Source organism: Carcharhinus amblyrhynchos, chromosome 5 (genome assembly GCF_965287045.1).
Source record: "Carcharhinus amblyrhynchos chromosome 5, sCarAmb.v2.hapA, whole genome shotgun sequence".
NCBI classification, from domain to species: domain Eukaryota; kingdom Metazoa; phylum Chordata; class Chondrichthyes; order Carcharhiniformes; family Carcharhinidae; genus Carcharhinus; species Carcharhinus amblyrhynchos.
This window is the reverse complement of record NC_137328.1, coordinates 125,096,309-125,119,460: the sequence shown is the minus strand read 5'-3', so window position 1 is coordinate 125,119,460 and position 23,152 is coordinate 125,096,309. Positions and strand designations below refer to the sequence as shown.

Here is a 23,152-nt window from a genome sequence, read left to right as displayed (position 1 = left end):
AGGCGGAATGAGCGCCCTCACTCTGTGCCTCTTGCTGCTCTTGTCGCTGGGAGCCAGAGCCGCTGTCCCGCCCGCCGGCCCCGGCAATGCCCAGGAAGGTTTTCCGGCTCCGCCAGCCTCCGGGGCAGCGGCTCGGAAGGCGCCGGCTGGCCGGAGGAGCGGCCAGTCCCCCCCGGCAGAGCTGGGACCCCTGGCCAGTTACTTCGGCAGGTATCGGCTGCTGGTGCTGGCGGCTCCGGATCCCTCGGATAACTCGTACCGGCTGATGGAGCAGCAGCTGGACACCAAGAACCGGGAGCTGCGGTGCCAACTGGCCAGCAGGGACCTCCTGCTCCTGCTCCTGCTCCAGGGCTCCCGGGGTAAGGTGGTGAATATCTCGCTGGAAGGGAAGGTGTCCGAGGAGAAGCTGGAAGCCCAGGAGGTGGCTCACATCATGAGACTGCTGTCCCTGAAGGAGGGTCAGTTCAACATGGTGCTGCTCAGGAAGTCCATGCAGCTGTATGAGAGATTCCCCTACGCCGTGAGGATAGAAGCCGTCCTGGAGACAGTGGATCAGATGCCCCTCAGGAAGATAGAGAGTGTCACCAGGAGGGGCCAACATCTGAGGTGCAAGGCTGGTGGGGGCAAGAGACCAGGCTCAGGGCAACTGCAAGCCAACAGAAACCTACTCCACAGGGGAATGGGCAACAGAGGAATGGGCAACAGGGGAACGGTCAACAGGGGAATGGCCAACAGGGGAATGGCCAACAGGACATTGGGCAACAGGGGAATGGTCAACAGGACATTGGGCAACAGGACATTGGGCAACAGGGGAATGGTCAACAGGACACTGGGCAACAGGGGAATGGTCAACAGGGGAATGGTCAACAGGACACAGGGCAACAGAGGAATGGGCAACAGGGCATTGGGCAGCAGGGCACTGGTCAACAGCAGGTGGAGACCAACCTCTCCCCATTCTCAGAAGCCCACCAGATCTCAGAGAGTTGGGTCCTCGGGGAAGCCAGGGCCGTTGGCTGCCGGTAGGAGGGCACTGGGCAAACAGAAGGATTCAGACTTAACCCCAAACTCGGTTGGCAAGAGGAGAGCTGAGAGCCTCAGGAGTGCGGCTAAACGCAGGGAGTCTCCCTCCATCCCGGTGCCACCAGGACAAGAAACAGTGGAAAGCTTGATGCTCCAGATCAAAGAGAAAGTGCAGCTGATGTTAACGGGCAAACACAGGGAGGGAGTACGACGGGCAGGATCTCATGTCCAATCCAAGGACTCAGCCTCAGAAATCTCTACAAGAGCTCCTCCAAACCAAACACCTTTCCAAACTCTGGACATCATTGCCACAGATCCTACAGCCCTGGCACATCAGCATTCCAAGTCAGGACACTGGGATGAAGACTCAACCAACACACCAGCCACTCTTCCTGGACTCTCAAACCCCTCTGACCCTCTCACTGAGACCAGGGATTCTGTCACTGTGCAGCCCACTGGAATGTGGACCCTCACCGAGGCAGGGGGAGGTTTAACCCAGGCTGGGACCAACCTGTCTCCAGTAACAGAGCAGAGGGCAGGGGGTCGGAGGCAGGAGGTCCAGCCCAGCAGTGAGAAAGTGGACAGCAAGCACGGAGACAACTCCAATAAACAAAACAGAAGAAAAAATCGGAAAAACAGAAAAAACCGTAAGAACAAAAAGAATGGCTCCAGAAAGTCAAAGAGCAACAATCAGGAATTGATGGGGTTTTTAGATCATTTCCGGAACAAGCGGAGATTAATGGTGAGTCACATTTCAAACCTGGATGGGCAGGGGGTAGAGGGAGGAGGGACATGTATCCAGGATAGGCCAGGCCTGATATGTACTTGGTCCAGTTGGAGGGACTTCCAGCCTATGTCCAGCACGGCACAATGGAGCAGAGTAAATAGCAACTTTACATTTTCAAATGTCCAACACTAAACATCCATTAAAACCTGATAGGCCCCTCCTCAGGAGTCCATATGTCTGTCTGTCAATCCAATCCATCCAGTCTATCCGTCCAATCCAATCCTGTAATCCAGTCTTCTGTATGTCAAAGTATACTTGGTATCAGTAAAGTGTGACCATGAAACTGTCAAATCGCTGTTCACCCAATGGGTGTCACGGTAGCACTGTTGCCTCACAGCGCCAGGGACTTGGGTTAATTTTTGGCCTTGGTCACTGTCTGTGTGGAGTCTGCACCTTCTCCCTGTATCAGCATGGGTTTCCTCTGGGTGCTCTGGTATCCTCTCACAGTCCGAAAGACGTGGAAGTCATTATTGAGTCTAGTTTCATTACTTTTTGAGACAGTGCATTCCAGAACATTATAGACATCATTCCAGAGCTATGCTGAATTTGCACGTTCTCCCCATATCTGTGTGGGTTTCCTCCCACACTCCAAAGTTGTGCAGGTTAGATAGATTGGCTATGCTAAATTGCCCCTTAGTATCCCAAGATGTGTAGGTTAGGTGGATTAGCCACGGGAAATGAATGGGGTTGCAGGGATGAGGAGGGCCTGTGTGATGCTCTTTCAGAGAGTTGGTACAGATTTGATGGGCTGGATGGCCTCCTTCTGCACTGTGTGAATTCTATGTTACGGTAAACGATCTTTTAGGGAATCTTACTCAATCCGGCCTTTATGTGATTCCAGGCTCACAATGATCATGTTTAATTCCAAACCTCGCTCTGAAGTGAGTTAGCAGCTCACAATGATGCAACAAACTGGACTTCAGTTGTTCATAGTGTCATAGAGTCATACAGCGCAGAAAAGGCCCTTTGGCCCATCGGCTCTGCACCAACAATATCTAACACTAAAGGCTTGCTAGTCCCATTTTCCTGCACTTGTCCCATATCCTTGAATGTTCTGATGCTTCAAGTGCTCATCCAAATATTTTTTAAAGGTTGTAAGGGTTCTGGCCTCCACTACCTTTCCAGGCAGTGCATTCCAGATTCCCACCATCCTCTGAGTGAAAAAGTGTTTTCTCAAATCCCCTCTGAATCTCCTGCCCCTTTACCCTTTGACTCTTTGACAGACCCCTCAGCCAAGGGGAACGGCTGCTCCCTACTCACCCTATCCATAACCTTTATAATCTTCTACACCTCAGTCATATCCCCCCTTGACCTTCTCTGCTCTAGAGAAAACAATCCAAACCTATCCAGTCTCTCCTTATAGCTCAAATCCCAGGCAACATCCCGGTGAATCTCTTCTGCACCCTTTCCAGTGCGATCATATCCTTCCTATAATGAGGTGACTAGAATTGCACTCACTACTTTAGCTGTTGCCTAACCAACGCTTGTACAGCTCCAACAATACCTCCCCGTTCTTTTACTCAATAGCATGAGTGTCCCATATGCTTTCTTAACTATTCTAATCACCTGCTCTGCTGCCTTCAGGGATCTTTGAATAAGTACCCCAAGATCCATCTGTTCCTCAGATTTTCCTAGTGTCCTGCCATTCATTAAATACTCCCTTGTCAAAATGAATCACCTCTCACTTATTAGGGTTATACATCATCTGCCATTGCTCTGCCCATCTGACCAACCCTGTTATCTTCCTGTTGTCATCACTATTAACTACCCTACCAATCTTGGTGTCATCTGTAAACTTGCTTATTCCCCCTGCTGCCGCCACATTCTCATCTATATCATCTATGTATATAACAAACAATAAGGGTCCCGATGCTGATCCTTGTGGTACATTGCTGGACACCCGTCTCCAGTCACTCAAATAGCCTCTACCACCACACTTTGTGTCCTATTACTGAGCCAGTTTCAGATCCATCTCACCAAGTTTCCCTGAATTCTGTTCTCAATCAGTCTCCCATGTGGGACCTAGTCAAAGGCTTTGCTAAAACCCAGATAAACTACATCATCTGATCTTCCCTTATCCACAGATTCAGTCACACTTCTGAAAAATGTTCAAGATCTGTTCTCAAAGGGCTACAAAAGTAGCGCTTGTCAGTGATGCCTTGGTCACTGTGATGAATAATAATATTTCAAGTGTTTAATGAGTGCACAGTTTGCTTTGGGAATGGGCTGTGAGTGCCTCATCAGGCCGTCGGCTCAGCCACTGTGTGTTTCTGTGATGTATCTTGTCGCGTTTTGACAGCTGATCACCGCGCCCAGGAAAGACAGCAAGCTCTACGTACACCAGAGGGACGAATTCCTGGAACACGTATGCCAACTAGCTGTCAGGAGAGTCAGTATGATTGCTATCCTGGGCTCACAGTCTAACAGCACCATGAAGGTGGAACACTATCAAAATGGTGAGTGGCAGCTCACAAAATATATGCCTTGTTTCTCCTCACTCCACATCCGCCCCCTGCCCCATTCCAGTCCTTCTGTTATATTGTCCCCTTCTTCATTTGCCCCACCAATCCAACACTCCCATCTCTCCACTCTCTGCTACTCCCTGCATTTCAACTTCTGTTCACCTGCAGGGTACAACACAGAAGGGATGGTTTTTGACTTGTATTCCTTTGAGTGTAGCAGAATGAAACTAATCAAAATGAGAAACTTTTGATGATATTAAGTTGATCTTTCTCTAGACCCTAGCTATGACTGTTACACTACATCCTGCACTCTCTCCTGTGCTTCTCTATGAACGGTATGCTTTGCCTATATAGCATGCAACAAACAATACTTTTCACTGTATATTAGTACATGTGACAATAATAAATCAAATCAAATCAAACTGTTTCCTTGGTAGAGGAATCCAGAACAATATGACATTATCTTAAAGTTAGAGCTCGCCACTCAGAAGTTCAATCAGGAAGCAGAGTTTTACAGCACAATAAGAGGCCATTTGGCCCATTGTGATGTTTTCACACAAAGGGCGGTGGGAATCTGGTACTCTCCTCCCACAATGTTCTGTTGGTGTTGGGGGGTCAATTGGAGCATTGAAGATTCTGTTATACATTTGTTGTGAGGGTGTTATGGAATATGGAATGAACAAAGAACAGAGAACAGCACAGGAACAGGCCATTCGGCCCACCAAGCCTGCATCAATCACATTGTCCTATCTACACCAACTGCCTGCATCCCTCTACACCCCCCTGTCCATGTGTCTATCCAGATAAGTCTTAAATGTTGCTAATGTCTGCCTCAACTACCTCACTTGCCAGTGCATTCCAAGCCCCCTCTGTGTAAAAAACTTCCCCTGCACATCTCCACTGAACCTTTCCCCCCCTTATCTTCAACTTGTGCCCCCTTGTAATTGTCATTTCTGCCCTGGGAAAAAACTTCCAACTGTTCACCCTTTCCATACCCCTCATAATTTTATAAACTTCTATCAGGTCGCCCCTCAGCCTCCATCTTTCCAGAGAGGACAATCCCAGTTTATTCACTCTCTCCTCATAGCTACTACTCTCCATAGCAGGCAACATCCTGGTAAATCTTTTCTCTACTCCCCCAAAGCCTCAACATTCTTTTGGTAGTGTGGCGAGCAGAATTGGACACAGGATTCCAAATCAGCCGAACCAACGTTTTATATAATTCTAACATAATTTGTCAATTTTTATACTCAGTTCTCCGGCTGATGAAGGTAAGCCTGCCTTATACTTTCTTCACCACCTTTTCCAATTGTGCTGCCACTTTTAAGGATCTGTGGACCTGTACTCCCAGATCTCTCTGTGTCTGTGCTCCTGATGGTTCTGCCATTTATTTTGTAGCTTCCACCAGTTTTGGGCGCCGCACCTGCGCAAGGATATTTTGGCCCTGGAGGGAGTGCAGAGGAGGTTTACTAGGCTGATACCGGAGTTGAGGGGATTGAGCTATGAGGAGAGGCTGAATAAACTAGGCTTGTACTCGTTAGAGTTTAGAAGAATGAGGGGAGATCTCATTGAGACATATAAGATGATGAATGGGATGGATAGGATAGAGGTGGAGAGACTCTTCCCGCTCAAAAAAGACAGTAGGACTAGGGGGCACAGCCTCAAGATAAAGGGGAGGCGGTTTAGAACGGAGTTGAGGAGGAACTTCTTCACTCAAAGGGTGGTGAATCTCTGGAATTCTCTGCCCGTTGAAGTGGTGGAGGCTGCCTCGCTAAATATTTTTAAGAAGCGGGTTGATGGGTTTTTGATAAGAGAAGGGATTAAGGGTTATGGGGAGAAAGCGGGAAAGTGGAACTGAGCCACGACAGATCAGCCATGATCTTATTGAATGGCGGGGCAGGCTCGAAGGGCTAGATGGCCTACTCCTGCTCCTATTTCTTATGTTCTTATGTTCTTATGTTCCACCTGGATCAGGTCTTCCAAAATGCATCACCTTGCATTTGTCCAGATTAAATTCCACCTGCCATTTCTCTGCCCAATTTTCCAGTCTATCCTTATCCTGCTGTATTCTCTGACAATGTTCATCACTATCTGCAACTGCAGCAATCTTAATATCATCCACAAACTAGCTAACCAGACCAGCTACAGTTTCTTCCAGGTCATTTATACACATTACAAACAGCAGAGGTCCCAGCACTGATCCCTGCGGAGCACCCTGCGGTTAACCCCAAAAGCTTGTGAGTTTACTAGCAAATAAATTGGTTGGACTTAAACCTGGTGGTGTCAGACTTCTTACTGTGTTTACCCCAGTCCAACACCGGCATCGCCACACCATGAACACCACTAGTTACAGACCTCCATTCAGAAAAATGAAGATGGGTAGTTGGAGTTATAGAGTCATGGAATTATTACAGAACATGGAGCCATTCAGCCCATCATTTCTGTCCCAGCTCTCTGCAGGAGCAACTCAACGAGTCCTACTGCCCTGCTGCCACTTTATAAATTGAAGCACAGGTCGGCCACAATCTAACTGTTGGAATAGGTCTGAGGGGCTGAATAGTCTCCGACCATTCCTGATGTTGTTATCAGGCAGCAGGTTTAATCTTGTTTCCTGCCCCTGGTTTAGATGAGCTTCTCCTAGAGATGGGGACATCAAGATGGGATTGGCTTGGGGAAAGTTAACTGCAGAGGAGAAAGACTTCAAATAAAAGAGGAAGATGTGGCTTTCAGAGGCACTGCACACTTGCTTACTATATCTTTTCACTTCCATATTTTAGAGAACGAGTTAACACTTGAAAATCCAGTGCCTGAATCTGACAGTGTGGAGCTGATTGCACAGCTACGGCGAGACTTTGGACTGACGTTTGATGAGTTCTTTATGGTTCTGGTTGATTATGATATGAAAGTTAAGGTGAGAACTGACATTTTAATATTAATGTCAAAGCAATTTATCTCTGGCTAGCTGAGAAAAAGGAAACTTGCTTTTATACAGTTCCTTAGGTTTAGCTGTCAGAGCTGTCCTAAAGTATTTTACACAATGCTACATTTAAACTGAATTGGAACACTTACATAAATACTGTGGTTGGAAGACTCCTTACAAGACTTATACTCTCCACTTGCCTGGATGGGCGCAACTCCAACAACACTCAAGAAATTCATCATCCTTCCTTTCTCCATTCATGGGATATGTGTATCACCAGCAAAACCAGCATTTATTGCCCAATCCACAGGTAATACAGTGGTTAGCAGTGCTGCCTCACAGCACCAGGGACACAGGTTCAATTACCAGCTTGGGTCACTGTCTACGTGGAGTCTGCATATTCTCCCCATGTCTGCGTGGGTTTCCTCTGGGTGCTCTGGTTTCCTCCCACAGTCCAAAAGATGTGCAGGTTAGGTGCATTGGCCATGCTAAATTCTCCCTCAGTGTACCTGAACAGGTGCTGCAGTGTAGCGACTACAGGATTTTCACAGTAACTTCATTGTAGTGTTAATGTAAGCCCTACTTATGACACTAATAAATAGACTTTAATCTGACTGAGGGGTATCTATTGACCAGGACATGGGGAAAAGTATCCATCTCTTTGTTAGAAAGCAGACTGGGCCTTAGTTTACCAGTGTGTCCCAGAGTATTGCTCTGGCGTATCTGCTTACTTCCACTTGGAAATGAGAGCACTACCCATTGAGCCACAATTAACAACAGAGCTGACAGAAGGAACAATTGCTCTGATGGAGAATCAGGGTCAAGAGGACATAATCTGAAAGTTACAGCAAGACTGTTAAGGAGGCTGTGTTTGACAAGGAAGGGAAAGTTTGTATTTTCAAATACAAAGAAAATTTGGTATTTTCTCTCTCCCAGGGGACTGTTGATGGGGAACAATTGGAAGTTACAAAAAGGAGATCAATATTTGTTAGGTATGGAGCAAGGCTCTAATGGAGTGAAGGTATAGATCCACCATGGTCTAATGAATGTTGGAGTAAGTATGAAGGGCTGAATGGCCTCTTCTTATCCACAATATTCCTAATAGCTGGAAACTGTGGAGTTTGTTGTGTAAGCCGCTGTAGTGACCTATATAAAGCAGTGGTGGGGAACCTTTTTATCGGGGCAAGTCGCAGACAGACAAAATCAGTCACACAGACACACACAGAAAAACCAACTTAATTTATTTTTCTCAAAGAATGCAGAAACGTTCAACTCACCCAATATTTTAATGAAATGTCTGACTTTGCTTTTCTTTAATGAGCCTTGTTATGTCTGCTGGCACTGATGATGTTGCTTGCAATTGGTTTTCCAATTCCACATCTGTTAATCTGGCACGTTACAGTTCTTTGCAAGAAAACCTTCTGAAAGAAACTGCTCACAGTGGTATATAATTCCAAACAGTGATGCAACATCTCCTCAAGTTTGCCAGTATGGATATGGAGTCTGTAGAATTCCAGCAGAGGCAGGTCCTAGAAGCACAGACTCCTACAGCACAGAAGAAACTCTTCGACCCAGCGAGTCCGCACCGACCCATTAGAAACATCTGAACTCCCACCTAATCCCACCTGCCAGCACTTGGCCCATAGCCCTGAATGTTATGATGTGCCAAGTGCTCATCCAGATACTTCTAAAAGATTGTGTGACATCCCGCCTCCACCACCCTCCCAGGCAGTGCATGCCAGACTGTCTCTTCTTCAGAAGTTTCTCCAATAGTTTCCCTACCACTGACGTGAAACTCACTGGTCTGTAGTTCCCTGGTTTATCTCTACAACCCTTCTTAAATAGCAGAACCACATTAGCTGTTCTCCATTCATCTGACACCTCCCCCGAGGCCAGAGAGGAATTGAAAATCTGGGTCAGAGCCCCTGCAACCTCCTCCCGTGCCTCCCACAGGAGCCTAGGGCACAATTCATCTGGACCTGGAGATTTATCCGCTTTTAAAGCTGTCAACACCTCCATTACCTTGTCCTTCCCTATGTCAATTTGCTCAAGAATCTCAGTTTCTCTCCCTAAATTCCATACCATCATCCTCATTCTCTTGGGTTAAGGTTATTTAGCCTTAAGTTCAATGTTGCTCTGCAGTTTTATAACTTCTTGTTGAAAGATTTCAGGTAAATCGATTGCTTCAATATTGAACGGAGAGGCAAAAATGTTTAACTCCACTTCCTTCACTTTGAGGTCCTGAAATCGCTCAGAAGTTTTCTGTAGTAAATGTCCACACTCCCTGGCGCACTGCACTGTTCTTTCTGTTTCTGAAGGATGGGAAAATGCATCAGTTGCATTTTCCACAGATTTAATTTGTCTTCAAATTAGTTCACATTTGGAAAAAGGGAAGTAAGGAGCTGGTTAGGCCCTTGTAATTTACCAGAGGTCCAGTGGCACAGTGGGTAGTATCCCTCTGCCTCTGAGCTGGAAGCTCTGGGTTTGAGTCACACACCAAGACTTAATAGCCAAGGAATGGGTGTTCATAACACAGCCAAACAGGTTGAGTGTCAACCTGCAGAATCCTTCCAAACATGCCAATGGCTGGTGGTAAGAATAGGAGAGACAGATTCTCCTGATGAATGACATATAAACAACTCATTTGGATCAAGATCGAGGAGATTCATTTCTTTCTTGATTAAAGCAATGAATCCCTTTTGAGATTCAACTATAGCTGGAATGCCATCCTAGTAAAACCACTTAGTAAGATCACGATGGACCAAAGGGCCTCTTTCTGTGCTGTAAAACTCTGTGACTCATTTTTCAAATGATAACTGAAGTCAGTGCATGCTGATGTAACCTTCTCAGACATACCTTCACTTTTGGTGGTATCGTATCATAGGAATCCTACAGTGCAGAAAGAGGCCATTTGGCCCGTCGAGTCTGCACCAACCACAATCCCACCCAGGTCCTATCCCCACACATTTACCTGCTAATTCCTCTAACCCACACATCTCAGGACACTAAGGGGCAATTTTAGCCAATGAACCTAACCCGCACATCTTTGGACTGTGGGAGGAAACCGGAGCACCCGGAGGAAACCCACACAGACACAGGGAGAACGTGCGAACTCCACATAGACAGTGACCTGAGCCGGGAATCGAACCCAGTCCCTGGAGCAGTGCTAACCACTGTGCTACCGCGCTGCCTCAAGCAACACACTTGCCTGGTGTGTTACTACTACACCAAGCAAGCCCCCTTAAATCTCCAAATCCACTGTGATGCCACACAGAACCATCATCAGTTAGCCTGTAGCTGTCTCACCAATAGTCAGAGAGTAAAACTCCAAATCATTTCCAGAATCTTTCAGAGACTTTTCAATGTCTTGAGCCATTATCATTCTGACTGTTTGAGATAAAGAATCTTTTGAGATAAGATCACATTCTCAAATAATTAGATTTTGTCTGGAGCCAGTAAAGCTCACAAACTCTCCTCCTGAATCAGGAATTGCTTTTTTGAGATAAATTCACTCACTGCAAAGTTGCCTTGTGTAACACTGTCCATCTCGCAAAATCACAGAATCCCGACAGTGCAGGGGGAGGACATTCAGCCCATCGAGTTTGTACCTATCACAATCCCACCCAGGCTCTGTTCCTGTAACCATACACATTTACCCTGCTAATCTCCCTGACACCAAGGGGCAATTTAGCATGGCCAATCCACCTAACCTGTACATCTTTGGATTGTGGGAGGAAACCGGAGTACCCGGAGGAAACCCATGCAGACACGGGGAGAATGTGCAAACTCCACACAGACAGTGATCTGAGAATTGAACCCAGGTCCCTGGCGCTGTGAGGCAGCAGTGCTAACCACTGTGCCACTGTCCTTTCTTTGCCTTGCGATAAATGTTTGCGGCATGCTCACATTATTTTTAAGTGCTTTAATTTTGTCCACTTGCTCTTGTCCTTGTCAGATTTGACGTGCTTCATGGTGCAGCGTCTTTCTGGGTTGGCCTTCTCCAATACAGAAATTGCTTCTCCACAAACCAGACACATGGCTTTGCAATTCAGCCCCATGATAAAATAATAGTTTGTTCATTTTTCATTAAAACACGACATTCCCTGTTCCCCATCACAGCTTTCCTCCTTTATTTGGAATGGCCGTTTTTTATTACGAGCAGTAAATTTTGCTGTGGGATAAGCCCATTTTGCATAATAGCATTGTTACTGGGTTAGTAAACCAGGGTAATGCTCCGGGGACCCGGGTTCGAATCCCACCTCATCTGAACCCCACCAACATGAATTCAATAAAAAAAATGGAATTAGAAGTCTGACTAAACCATCTTTATAAAAACCCACCTGGTCCTCCAGGGAAGGAAATCTGCTGTCTTTACCTGGTCTGGCCTACATGTGACTCCAGAGCCCCAGTAATGTGACTCTTACTCAATGCCACATGGTTCAGTCCTTAGGCCCCAACTATTTACAATCTATATTAATGGCTTGGATGCAGAGATAGAAAATATTATAGTCAAATTTCCAGATCCCAGTGAAATAATAATTTGCAATGAGGAAGTAAGAAATTTACAAATGGATATAGAATGATTAAGTGAGTGGGCTAAAATTTGGCAGATAGAATTTAACGTGCTAAGTCTGTGGTGGCACAGTGATTAGATTGCTGCCACACAGGGCCAATGACCCGGGTTTGATTCCGGCCTTATGTGATTGTCTATGTGTTTTTCCTATGCCCGCATGGGTTTCCTCCAGGTGCTCCTGTTTCCTGCCACACTCCAAAGATGTGCAGGTATGTGGCCATGCTAAATTGCCCCTTAGTATCCACAGATGTGTAGGTTAAGTGGATTAGCCGTGGTAAATGTGCAGGGTTATATGAATAGGATGGGATGTGGACTTGAATAAGATGTTCTTTCGGAATCACAATGGGCCAAATGGCCTCCTTCTGCACTGTTGGGATTCCGTGGTTATCCATTTTGGTCAGAGGAATAAAAAGACAACTTATTATCTAAATGAACAGAAGCTTCAGAGTGTTTCAGTGCAGAGGGATCTGGGTGTCCTAATGCACGAATCTCAGAAAGTTAGTATGCAGGTGCAGCAGGTAATAAGGAAGGCAAATGGAATTTTGGCATTAATTGCGAATAGAATGAGTATAAAAGTCGGGAAGTGCTGTTTCAGGTTTATGGGGCATTGGTGAGACTATATCTGATTTGATTTATTATTGTCACATATGTTTGTATACAGTGAAAAGTATAGCTTCTTGCATGCTATACAAAGCATACCATTCATAGAGAAAGAAAAGAGAGAGCGCAGAATGTAGTGTTACAGTCATAGCTAGGGCGTAGAGAAAGATCAACTTAATGCAAGGTAAGACCATTCAGAAGTCTGACAGCAGCAGGAACAGCAGGTATGTGACCCCGGACTTTGTATCTTTTTCCAGACAGAATTAAGTGGAAGAGAGAATGTCCGGGGTGCATGGGGTCCTTAATTATGCTGGCTGCTTTTCCGAGGCAGGATGGGAGGCTGGTTTGCGTGATGGACTGGGCTTCATTCACGACCCTTTGTAGTTTCTTGCGATCTTAGACAGAGCAGGATCCCTACCAAGCTGTGATACAACCAGAAAGTGTACTTGGAATACTGCGCACAATCTTGGTCCCCTGACCTGAGGAGGATGTAAATGCATAAGAGATGGTTCAGAGAAGATTCACTAGGTTGATTCCGGGGATGATGGATTTGTTTTATGAAGAGATATTGAACAGTTTAGGTCTATATTCACTGGAGTTCAGAAGAATGAGAGTGGATCTAATTGAGGTGATATAGGGATTGACAAGGTGACAGATTTAAAACAGAGATGAGGAGGAATTACTTCACGCAAAGGAGTGTGAATCTTTGGAATTCTCTATCCTAGAGTTCAGTGGACACTAGACCATTAAACCGATTTAAGGAGGAAATAGACAGATCTTTCATTAGTAACAGGCTGAAGGGTTATGAGGAGTGGGCAAAAGGTGGAGATAAGGCCAAAATTCACTGCCAAGTGAGGTGGCTGAGACAGATACGTTAGTGATATTTAGGATTTATCTGAATATACACATGAACAGGTGGAGCACAGAAGGATACAGGCGATTGGTCTAGGTAGGACAGCGTGAGCGACGCAGGCTTGGAGGACCGAGGGGCCTGTTCCTGTGCTGTACTGTTCTTTGAGATGATGTGGGTATGCCAGCGTTGGACTGGGGTAAACACAGTAAAAAGTCTGACAACACCAGGTTTAAGTCCAACCGATTTATTTGATAGTAAACTCACTAGCTTTCGAGGGGTTTCCCTCTTCTTCAGGTGAAGAGGGAAACCCCTCGAAAGCTAGTGAGTTTACTATCAAATAAATCGGTTGGACTTAAACCTGGAGTTGTCAGACTTTTTACTCTGTTCTTTGAGATCAGCCATTATCACACTGAATGATGGAAAAGGCTTGAGGGGCTGAATGATCTACTCTTGCTCCTAGTTCTTATGTTGTTATTGTGAAAACAGAAAGTGCAACAGTTCTGGGCACCACACTACCAGAAGGGCATGGAAGCTTTGGAGAGAGAGCAAAGAAGGTTCACCAGGATGTTGCCTGGTCTCAAGGGTGTTGGCTATGAGGAGAGGTTGAATAAACTAGGATTGTTTTCACTGGAAAGATGGAGGCTGAGGGGAGACCTAATGGAGGTGTATAAACTTTTGAGGGGCAGAGACAGGGTGGATAGTCAGAGGCTTTTACCCAGAGTGGAAGTGTCAGTTACAATGGGGCACAGGTTCAAGGTGAGAGGGGGAAAGTTTAAGGGAGATGTGAGGGGGGATGTTTTTCACACAGAGAGTGGTGGGTGCCTGGAACACACTGCCAGAGGAAATAGTGGAAGAGGCACATTAGCAACATTTAAGAGGCATCTGGATGGGTTCATGAATAGAGAGGAAATAGAGGAATATGGACCGAGTAAGGGCAGAAGGTTTTGTTTAGTTCAGTTAGGGCATCATGATTGGCACAGGCTTGGAGGGCCAAATGGCCTGTTTCTGTGCTGTATTTTGCTTTGTTCTTTCTTTGTTTTAAACCCCAAGCATGTATATTGTGATGGAACAGAGAATTCTTGACAAAATACCAGAATAAAAAAGCTGGAAGCAAGCAGTAGGACATGTAAGGAATTCCACTTAATAAATTACCTTCTGTAATGAGGGTTGCTGAATATTTTCTAAGGGGGGAATACAGCAAGTTGCCTGCCTTCACAATTATTAGAAAGCACCCATCCACCATCAATACCTTCTCCTATTCTGATTGTGGTGTTTGAGAGAAGTGAGGGTGGGCAGTGCAGCTGGTAAATGAACACTGTGTCCCCGAGGTTGAGCTTCGCTGTGCTGGATGAGCAGGAGCTGTTTCTAAAATGCTGTGTGCGGAACAGAGAAAGTCCTCACCGACTGGGACTCGTTGCTGTGTTACCTTCAGAATGATCTGGACAGGTTGGGTGAGTGGGCTAGTCAGTGCCAGACGTAGTATAATTTGGATAAATGTGAGGTTATTCACTTTGGAAGCAGAAACAAGAAGGCAGATTACTGCCTGAATGGCTGTGAATTGGGAGAGGGGAGTGTGCAGAGGGACCTGGGTGTCCTTGTGCACCAGTCACTGAACGTAAGCATGCAGGTGCAGCAGGCAGTAAAGAAGGTAAATGGTCTGTTGGCCTTCATTGTGAGAGGTTTCGAGTATAGGAGCTGGGATGTGTTGCTGCGATTATACAGGGCCTTGGTGAGGCCACACCTGGAGTATTGTGTACAGTTCTGGTCTCCTTTTCTGAGGAAGGATGTTCTTGCTCTTGAGGGAGGGAGAGGATGTTCCCCGTGGTGGGGGAGTTCGGAACCAGGGGTCACAGTCTGAGAATACAGGGTAGACCATTTAGGAGGGAGGTGAGGAGACATTTCTTCACCCGGTGAGCCTGTGGAATTCATTCCCACAGGAAGTAGTTGATGCCAAAACATTGGATGTATTCAGGCGGCAGCTGGATATAGCACTTGGGGTGAATGGGATCAAAGGTTATGGGGAGAAAGCAGGATTGAGTTGGTTGATCAGCCATGATTGTAATGAATGGCAGAGTTGGCTCAAAGGGCCGAATGGCCTCCTTGTGCTATCTTCTATGTAACTCCCTCAAGGGCTGAAGTTCAAGCACCGTAAGCACATTCCGGCTTTGTGCTCGGTAATATAACTGGGCCGAATTTCAACCAGGAGATAGACTGCGAGATTTAAAATGGTAGAGACATTTACGACATGTGCACATGTTTTTTTAAAAAGTCTCACCGTGGGCTGCACCCGGCCCCTGGGCTGGGGTAAAGATGTTGTTGGTCTATTGCGTAGAGTATTAATCATACACTAACTGCTTCCCTTTTATGTTCCTGTGTCTCCCCCTCCCCCTGCAGCAATATTTTGATGTCCCCATACCTATGAGGGTTCTGGTGAATTATATGGACACACTTCCCTCTCGGAGGCTAGAGATACAGGAAGAAAAGAAAAATGGTGTCACTTGCATCAAACGCAGACAGTTCAACATCAACAAATTTCTTTCCAGGTATGTGTGAGGGGATATGATCAGTGTTTTCATTGATTAGGATATTAAATGCATGTGGACAATACTGCGCTTCCTTTACTGAGGGAATATTGTTTCCACAGTGCCACCCCACCCCCTCCCTCCCATTTCCATCTGTTACAAACAGGAGGGGGTTAATTTAAACAGGAGGGAGTTAGTTTTTCCCCTCATTACTTGTCCATGAACAGAAAGGTGTTTTGATTTGCTTCCCTCTTTATAAGCAGTGGCATATTTTCCAACCCCTCTGTTTTGGTGTGATCCAATTTTCTGTGAATAACCCCACAGCAAACTTGAGATGGGATGAACTCGAAGGGTTAGTTTACTCATTCTCCGGGAAGGGGGGGGGTCACAAAGTTTAAAGTTTATTTATTACTGTCACAACTAAGCTTATATTAACATTGTAATGAAGTTACTGTGAAAATCCCCTAGTCACCACACTCTGACGCCTGTTCAGGTACACTGAGGGAGAATTTAGCACGGCCAGTGCACCTAACCAGCACTGAAAGAGGAAACCAGAGCACCCAGAGGAAAGCCACGCAGATAAGGGGAGAACGTGCAGAGTCTGCACAGACAGTGACCCAAGCTGGGAATCAAACCCGGATCCCTGGCACTGTGAGGCAGCAGTGCTAACCCACTGTGTCATCGTGCCACCCACAATGTTGCCCTCTGCAATCGCACATTAAAAAAAGGGAGAAAGGAGAAATTAGCAGCGCATAGAGAAGAGAAATGGTGGGCCCAATTCTCCCAACAACATTCTAAGTGCTGAATTGGTGAGAAAACTGATGTAAATCACGATTGTTTTTCAGTGGGAGTTCAGACTTGTATCTCCCACACTCTGTGCAATGCAGAGCTCACAACTGTGAATATTATTAAAAGCTCGGGGGTGGGGGGGTGGGGGAGAGTGGGGACAGGGACTATGCACACCAGAGTGTGACAGTTCCGAGATTCTGCGCATGCGCAGTGGCTGTAGTTTGCTAGCCAGCGATTGATCTGGCCAGCCCACAGCCCCCACAAAGCAGCCCCTCCACCTTCCCCCGTGAACTGATCCTGGCCTGCACAGCATTCCTCTCCAATCCCAGGAGCAGCCTCCACTGCTCTCCTCTCCCCCTTCCCCCCGCCGGGAGACCAACTATCCCACCCCCAGCCAGCCCCAATCGCTGGCACTGCTGCCTCACAGCGCCAGGGACCCGGGTTCTCTGGAAACCAGAGAACCCGGAGGAAACTCACGCAGACACGGGGAGAGCGTGTAGACTCTGGGCAGACAGTGACCCAAGCCGGGCATTGAACTCGGGTCCCTGGCGCTGTGAGGCAGCAGTGCCACTGTGCTGCCCCACAGGAGAGATGCTGGAGTTGTAGTAACGTTACTGGACTATTAATCTCGAGGCTCCATTAACGCTCTGGGATGTGGGTTCAAATCCCACTACGCCAGCTGATAGAATTTTAATAAAATCTGGAAGTCAAAGCTGGTCTCGGTGATAGTGACCATTGATTGTAATTGAAAACCCATCTGATTCACTCATGTGCTTTAGGGAAGGAAATCTGCTGTCCTTATCCAGTCTGGCCGACATGTGACTCCAGAGCCACAACAATGGGGTTGATTCTTAGCAGCTCTCTGAAACGGCCCAGCGAGACACTCAGTTCAAGGGGCAATTGGGGAGGGGCAATAAATGCCTGTGATGCCCACATGAAAGAATAAATAAAACAAAACAAATCTGCTCCGATGTGTCTATGGATCATGCTGGGGCACAGTGTAGATGTTGAAGAACAGGAGGAGATCCTGAAGTGGTGGTGTGGAGGGTGAGCAGAGGAGCCATTGTTAGAGATTTCATGGCCATGGCCAGATAGATCGGTGAGAGAGACACTGAGAAAGGGCAGTCACTTCAAGTTGGGTGTCAAGGGAGATGTCTTGAAGGAGGAGGTTGAAATGATCGCCTATCAATGGCTGGAGCAAGATTGAGGAAGACAATCAGGAAGAACGCATCAAGGTTACAGTCACAGAGGATGGTGACTTTGATTTGAGCCATTTTGGTTCAGTGGAAAGATGAAACGCTGACTGAAATTTCAAATTGAGAATGAGCATTGGGATGGGACAATGGAAATATTTTAGCAGTTTGGGAATTGCGAGAAAAAAAGTCCATTGATGGGTGTATATGAAATTCATATTTGCACTGTTATTCAAAGGTTACAGTGGAAACGAAGACTGTTGATAATTTCATCTCCTTCTGAAGAGGAATGGGCTTTCCAACAGCAGATCACAGCCCTACAGGGCCAGAGTTGCAATCTGGGTAAGTTCTTGGGCTTTCACATCTGTGCCTACTGGCAAACAAAGAACCCATTTCTTCCAGTATTTTACACCAACAGATCCTGCGTCAACTGTTGGAGGCATGGGGAGATTTCAACTCTTCACAGCCACAGATGCAAGTTCTGCTTGGCATACTAACCCAGTATTCAGAGGCAGGAGGTTTAGGCTGGTATATACATACAAATCATGCTAAATACATTCAACTCGCTTTGAAGCATTGTGGTGGAAAATAGAATCCATTTTACACAGAAAAAGATCCACAAGAATCACTGGCACAAACTTATGCTTATTCTGTCAGTGGTAGTTGAGGGTGATCAGGACACAGGAAAGAGTCCATCTTTTTCAAAATCCATACTGGGAGCTTTAATAGTCACTGGAACTGGCAGGTAGAACTGGGCAAATGGCAGAGTTCAGACTTGAACAAGCAACAAGCTCAGCTGCCTGACTGGCCTCCTCCTGTTCCTACGTGACCTCAACTTAACCTTTCATCTGAAAGATGGCATCTCCAACAGTGTCGCACTTCCTCAGTGCTGGACAGGGCTCAGAACAAATTAACCCCTGGGATATGAGCTTCCCTGGCTGAGCCAGTATTTATTCCCCATCCCTAGTTACCCTGAAAATGGCCTATTAAACCCTGATGTGGGTTTAATAGGCCATTTCAGAGGGCGATTAAGAGTCAACTTCTTTGATGTGGGACTGGAATCACATATAGATCACGCTGACTAAGGGCATCAATTAACCAATTGTGGATTCTATAGTTAAACAATTTCATGGTCGCAATATTTCTGATTTGGTTTTTTATAAACTGAATTCAAAATATTAAAACTGCCATGGTAGGATTTGAACTCTCACCTCTTGGATCATGACCAGTCGCATAACCGTGACACAAGCATATACTAATTGTGCTAAAATCCTTGCCCAACCTCACAACCTTTGATTCAAGGTGAGGATGCTGCAAACTAAGCCACACTGTCATTTCAGGGACATTTGATGGTTCACTCAGGTAGTCCAACTTGCTGTGACAATTTGTAGTTTGGAGCTCTGGATAGTGGGTTAGAAGCTTTCCATCACGAGGCTTACCAGGAGTCTCTCCCACTCTTACTGCCGGCCAATGGCACGTTGGAAGGATTTTCAGGCTGACAGGCTGTTTGACAGGTGTTATGTACCTTGGCCATTGGGTTCTGGAGTGGGACTCAAACCTGGAACTTCTGGCTCAGAGGCACACACTGCAAAACCGCCACACAAGGGCATTTCTGGCAGTGTTATATCATAACTGCAAATATGTTGTAGTGCATGCTTTTTAAATAAGAGAAACAAACATTATTTGTGTTCTGTATTTGATCAGGAATTCGCCATTTTACCCTGCTGAAGTTGATAGGTTCAGGGGAAGACACTTCAGGATCTCTGGAATTATTTCCATTGAATGGTAAGAACAGTTCTTGGGTCACACATTAATTTGGACACTAAGTTCTGAGTGATGGTTACATGCTCAGTTTAACAACTCAACCAGAAAGCGGTACCTCCAACAATGTAGCTCTGCCCCAGTGCTACACAGGAGTGTGTGTCTAGGTCATGAGCTCATGTGCTGATGTGGGCTTTGAACCTATAGCCTCCTAACCTTGAAGTATGGGCATTGCCAACCACACGTGGTTGATGAGGAGAAACTACCTCTCCCAAAGGAGAAATAGTCGGGCAGCACAGTAGCACAGTGGTGAACACTGCTGCTTCACAGCTCCAGGGACCTGGGTTCAATTCCTGGCTCAGGTCTGTGTGGAGTTTGCACATTCTCTCCATGTCTGTGTGGGTTCCCTCCGGGTGCTCTGGTGTCCTCCCACAGTCCAAAGATGTGTGAGTTAGTTTGATTGGCTATGCTAAATTGCCCCTTACTGTCCTGGAATATGTAAATTTGAGGGATTAGTGGGGTGGATGTGTAGGGTAAGGGGATAGGGTCTGGGTGGGATTGTTGTCAGTGCAGACTCGATAGGCCAAATGGCCTCCTTCTGCACTATAGGGGTTTTCTATCAGCCATGATTGAATGGTGCAGCAGACTGGATGGGCTGAATGGCCTAATTCTGCTCCTGTAACTCATGAACTCTTGAGGCTTAGCACAAATCAGATTTGTATGTTGAAATTTGTTTGTTGCGGAGAAGTGTGAGGTAATTCACTTTGGTAGGAATAACAGATGTGTCGAGTATAGGGCTAACGGGAGGACTTTGAATAGTGTGGATGAGCAGAGGGATCTAGGTGTATGTAAGAACATAAGAACATAAGAAATAGGAGCAGAAGTAGGCCATCTGGCCCTTCGAGCCTGCCCCGCCATTCAATAAGATCATGGCTGATCTGTCGTGGCTCAGTTCCACTTTCCCGCCCTCTCCCCATAACCCTTAATCCCTTCTCTTATCAAAAACCCATCAACCCGCTTCTTAAAAATATTTAGCGAGGCAGCCTCCACCACTTCAACGGGCAGAGAATTCCAGAGATTCACCACCCTTTGAGTGAAGAAGTTCCTCCTCAACTCCGTTCTGAACCGCCCCCCCTTTATCTTGAGGCTGTGCCCCCTAGTCCTACTGTCTTTTTTGAGCGGGAAGAGTCTTTCCACCTCTATCCTATCCATCCCATTCATCATCTTATACGTCTCAATGAGATCTCCCCTCATTCTTCTAAACTCTAACGAGTACAAGCCTAGTTTATTCAGCCTCTCCTCATAGCTCAACCCCCTCAACTCCGGTATCAGCCTAGTAAACCTCCTCTGCACTCCCTCCAAGGCCAAAATATCCTTGCGCAGGTATGTGTATGTGTACATAGATGTACATAGGTATGTGTACATAGATCCCTGAAAGTTGGGAGTCAAGTAGATAAGGTTGTTAAGAAGGCATACGGTGTCTTGGCGTTTATTGGTAGGGGGATTGAATTTAGGAGTCGCAGCATCATGTTGCAACTGTACACAACTCTGGTGCGGCCGCACTTGGAGTACTGTGTGCAGTTCTGGTCCCCACATTATAGGAAGGATGTGGAGGCTTTGGAGAGGGTGCAGAGGAGGTTTACCAGGATGTTGCCTGGTATGGAGGGGAGGTCCTATGAGGAGAGGCTGAGGGATTTGGGGTTGTTTTCGCTGGAAAGAAGGCGGCTAAGAGGGGATCTTATTGAAACATATAAGATGATTAGAGGTTTAGATAGGGTGGATAGTGATAGCCTTTTTCCTCTGATGGAGAAATCTAGCACGAGGGGGCATGGCTTTAAATTAAGGGGTGGTAGTTATAGGACGGATGTCAAGGGTAGGTTCTTTACCCAGAGGGTGGTGAGGGATTGGAATGCCCTGCCTGCTGCAGTTGTAAATGCACCTAGTTTGGGGGCGTTTAAGAGATCCGTGGATAGGTTTATGGATGGAAAGGGTTTGGTTTAGGTTAGAGGGTCATTGTTTTTTAACTGGTCGGCACAACATCGTGGGCCGAAGGGCCTGTTCTGCGCTGTTATGTTCTATGTTCTATGTTCTATGAAATGTTTGCCTTAATTTGCTGAATGTAGGGAGGTTCGAGGTGGAGACTGAGGAACTTTCCTCAATGGCAGTCAGAGGTCTTCGTGAACACTTCCAGATCAGTGACGAGCACTTTATGATGCTGCTAATTGGTAAAGACGGCACCATCATCTCCTGGTACTTATCTCCCATGTGGTCGCTGGCGACTATTTATGAACTGGTGGACTCCATGCAGCCTCGGCAAGAGGAGATGAAGCTTCAAAAGACATTGGGAATTTCCTGTCGTGAAGATGATTCCTCCCCTCATTATCGTGGATATCCTGAACATGCGTAGCAGCACAGAAGTGAGAGATAATTATTACCTGAGACTTTGATCACATTTTCAAAGCATCAGTGTTATGAACTTCATGTGATTAAATATATAGTCAATTTATATCAGCAAATATGCATTGGTCAGTTTACAATATCAATGTTATTCCTGCACTTTGTACTTGTTAGGGTGGTGCCTGTTCAGTGGTAACCAATACAGTAGCTCCCCTAATGAGCTAAGCTGTCTTCTTGATGCTAAATATTTTTCTTTCATCAACCTACAAAGACACAAGACATGAAACCAGCTCCCATAGAGTCATAGAGGTTTACAGCATGGAAATAGGTCCTTCGGCCCAACTTGTCCATGCCGCCCTTTTTTCTAAAACCCCTAAGCTAGTCCCAATTGCCCACATTTGGCCCATATCCCTCTATACCCATTGTACCCATATAACTGTCTAAATGCTTTTTAAGAGATAAAATTGTACCTGCCTCTACTACTGCCTCTGGCAGCTTGTTCCAGACACTCACCACCCTCTGTGTGAAAAAATTGCCCCCTCTGAATACCTTTGTATCTCTCCCCTCTCACCTTAAACCTATGCCCTTTAGTTTTAGACTCCCCTATCATTGGGAAAAGATATTGACTATCTAGCTGATCTGTGCCTCTCATTATTTTATAGACCTCTATAAGATCACGCCTCAGCGCCCCACACTCCAGAAAAAAAAGTCCCAGTCTATCCAGCCTCTCCTTATAACTCAAACCATCAAGTCCCGATAGCATCCTAGTAAATCTTTTCTGCACTCTTTCTAATTTAATAATATCCTTTCTATAATAGGGTGACCAGAATTGCACACAGTATTCCAAGTGTGGCCTTACCAGTGTCTTGTACAACTCCAACAAGATGTCCCAACTCCTGTATTCAATGTTCTGACCAATGAAACCAAGCATGCTGAATGCCTTCTTCACCACTCTGTCCACCTGTGACTCCACTTTCAAGGAGCTATGAACATGTACCCCTAGGTCTCTTTCCTCTGTAACTCTCCCCAATGTCCTACCATTAACTGAGTAAGTCCTGCCCTGGTTCAATCTACCAAAATGCATCACCTCACATTTATCTAAATTAAACTCCATCTGCCATTCATCAGCCCACTGGCCCAAATGATCAAGATCTCGTTGCAATTGGAGATAACTTTCTTCACTGTCCACTATGCCACCAATCTGAGTGTCATCTGCAAACTTACTAACCATGCCTTCTATATTCTCATCCAAATCATTAATATAAATGACTAATA

The 23,152-nt window shown here is 46.1% G+C and overlaps 1 protein-coding gene across 1 annotated transcript; it reads left to right on the top strand.

Annotated features, from left to right (window-relative positions):
- On the top strand, positions 1 to 22,173 carry LOC145343520 (coiled-coil domain-containing protein 80-like). Its single transcript, XM_080189771.1, has 7 exons — positions 1 to 1,762; positions 4,107 to 4,263; positions 7,047 to 7,180; positions 15,610 to 15,758; positions 17,958 to 18,061; positions 19,424 to 19,504; positions 21,604 to 22,173. The coding sequence occupies exons 1-7, from the start codon at positions 8 to 10 to the stop codon at positions 21,885 to 21,887; spliced, it is 2,664 nt and encodes an 887-aa protein (XP_080045897.1). The 5' UTR covers positions 1 to 7; the 3' UTR covers positions 21,888 to 22,173.
- The last annotated feature ends 979 nt before the right edge of the window (positions 22,174 to 23,152 follow it).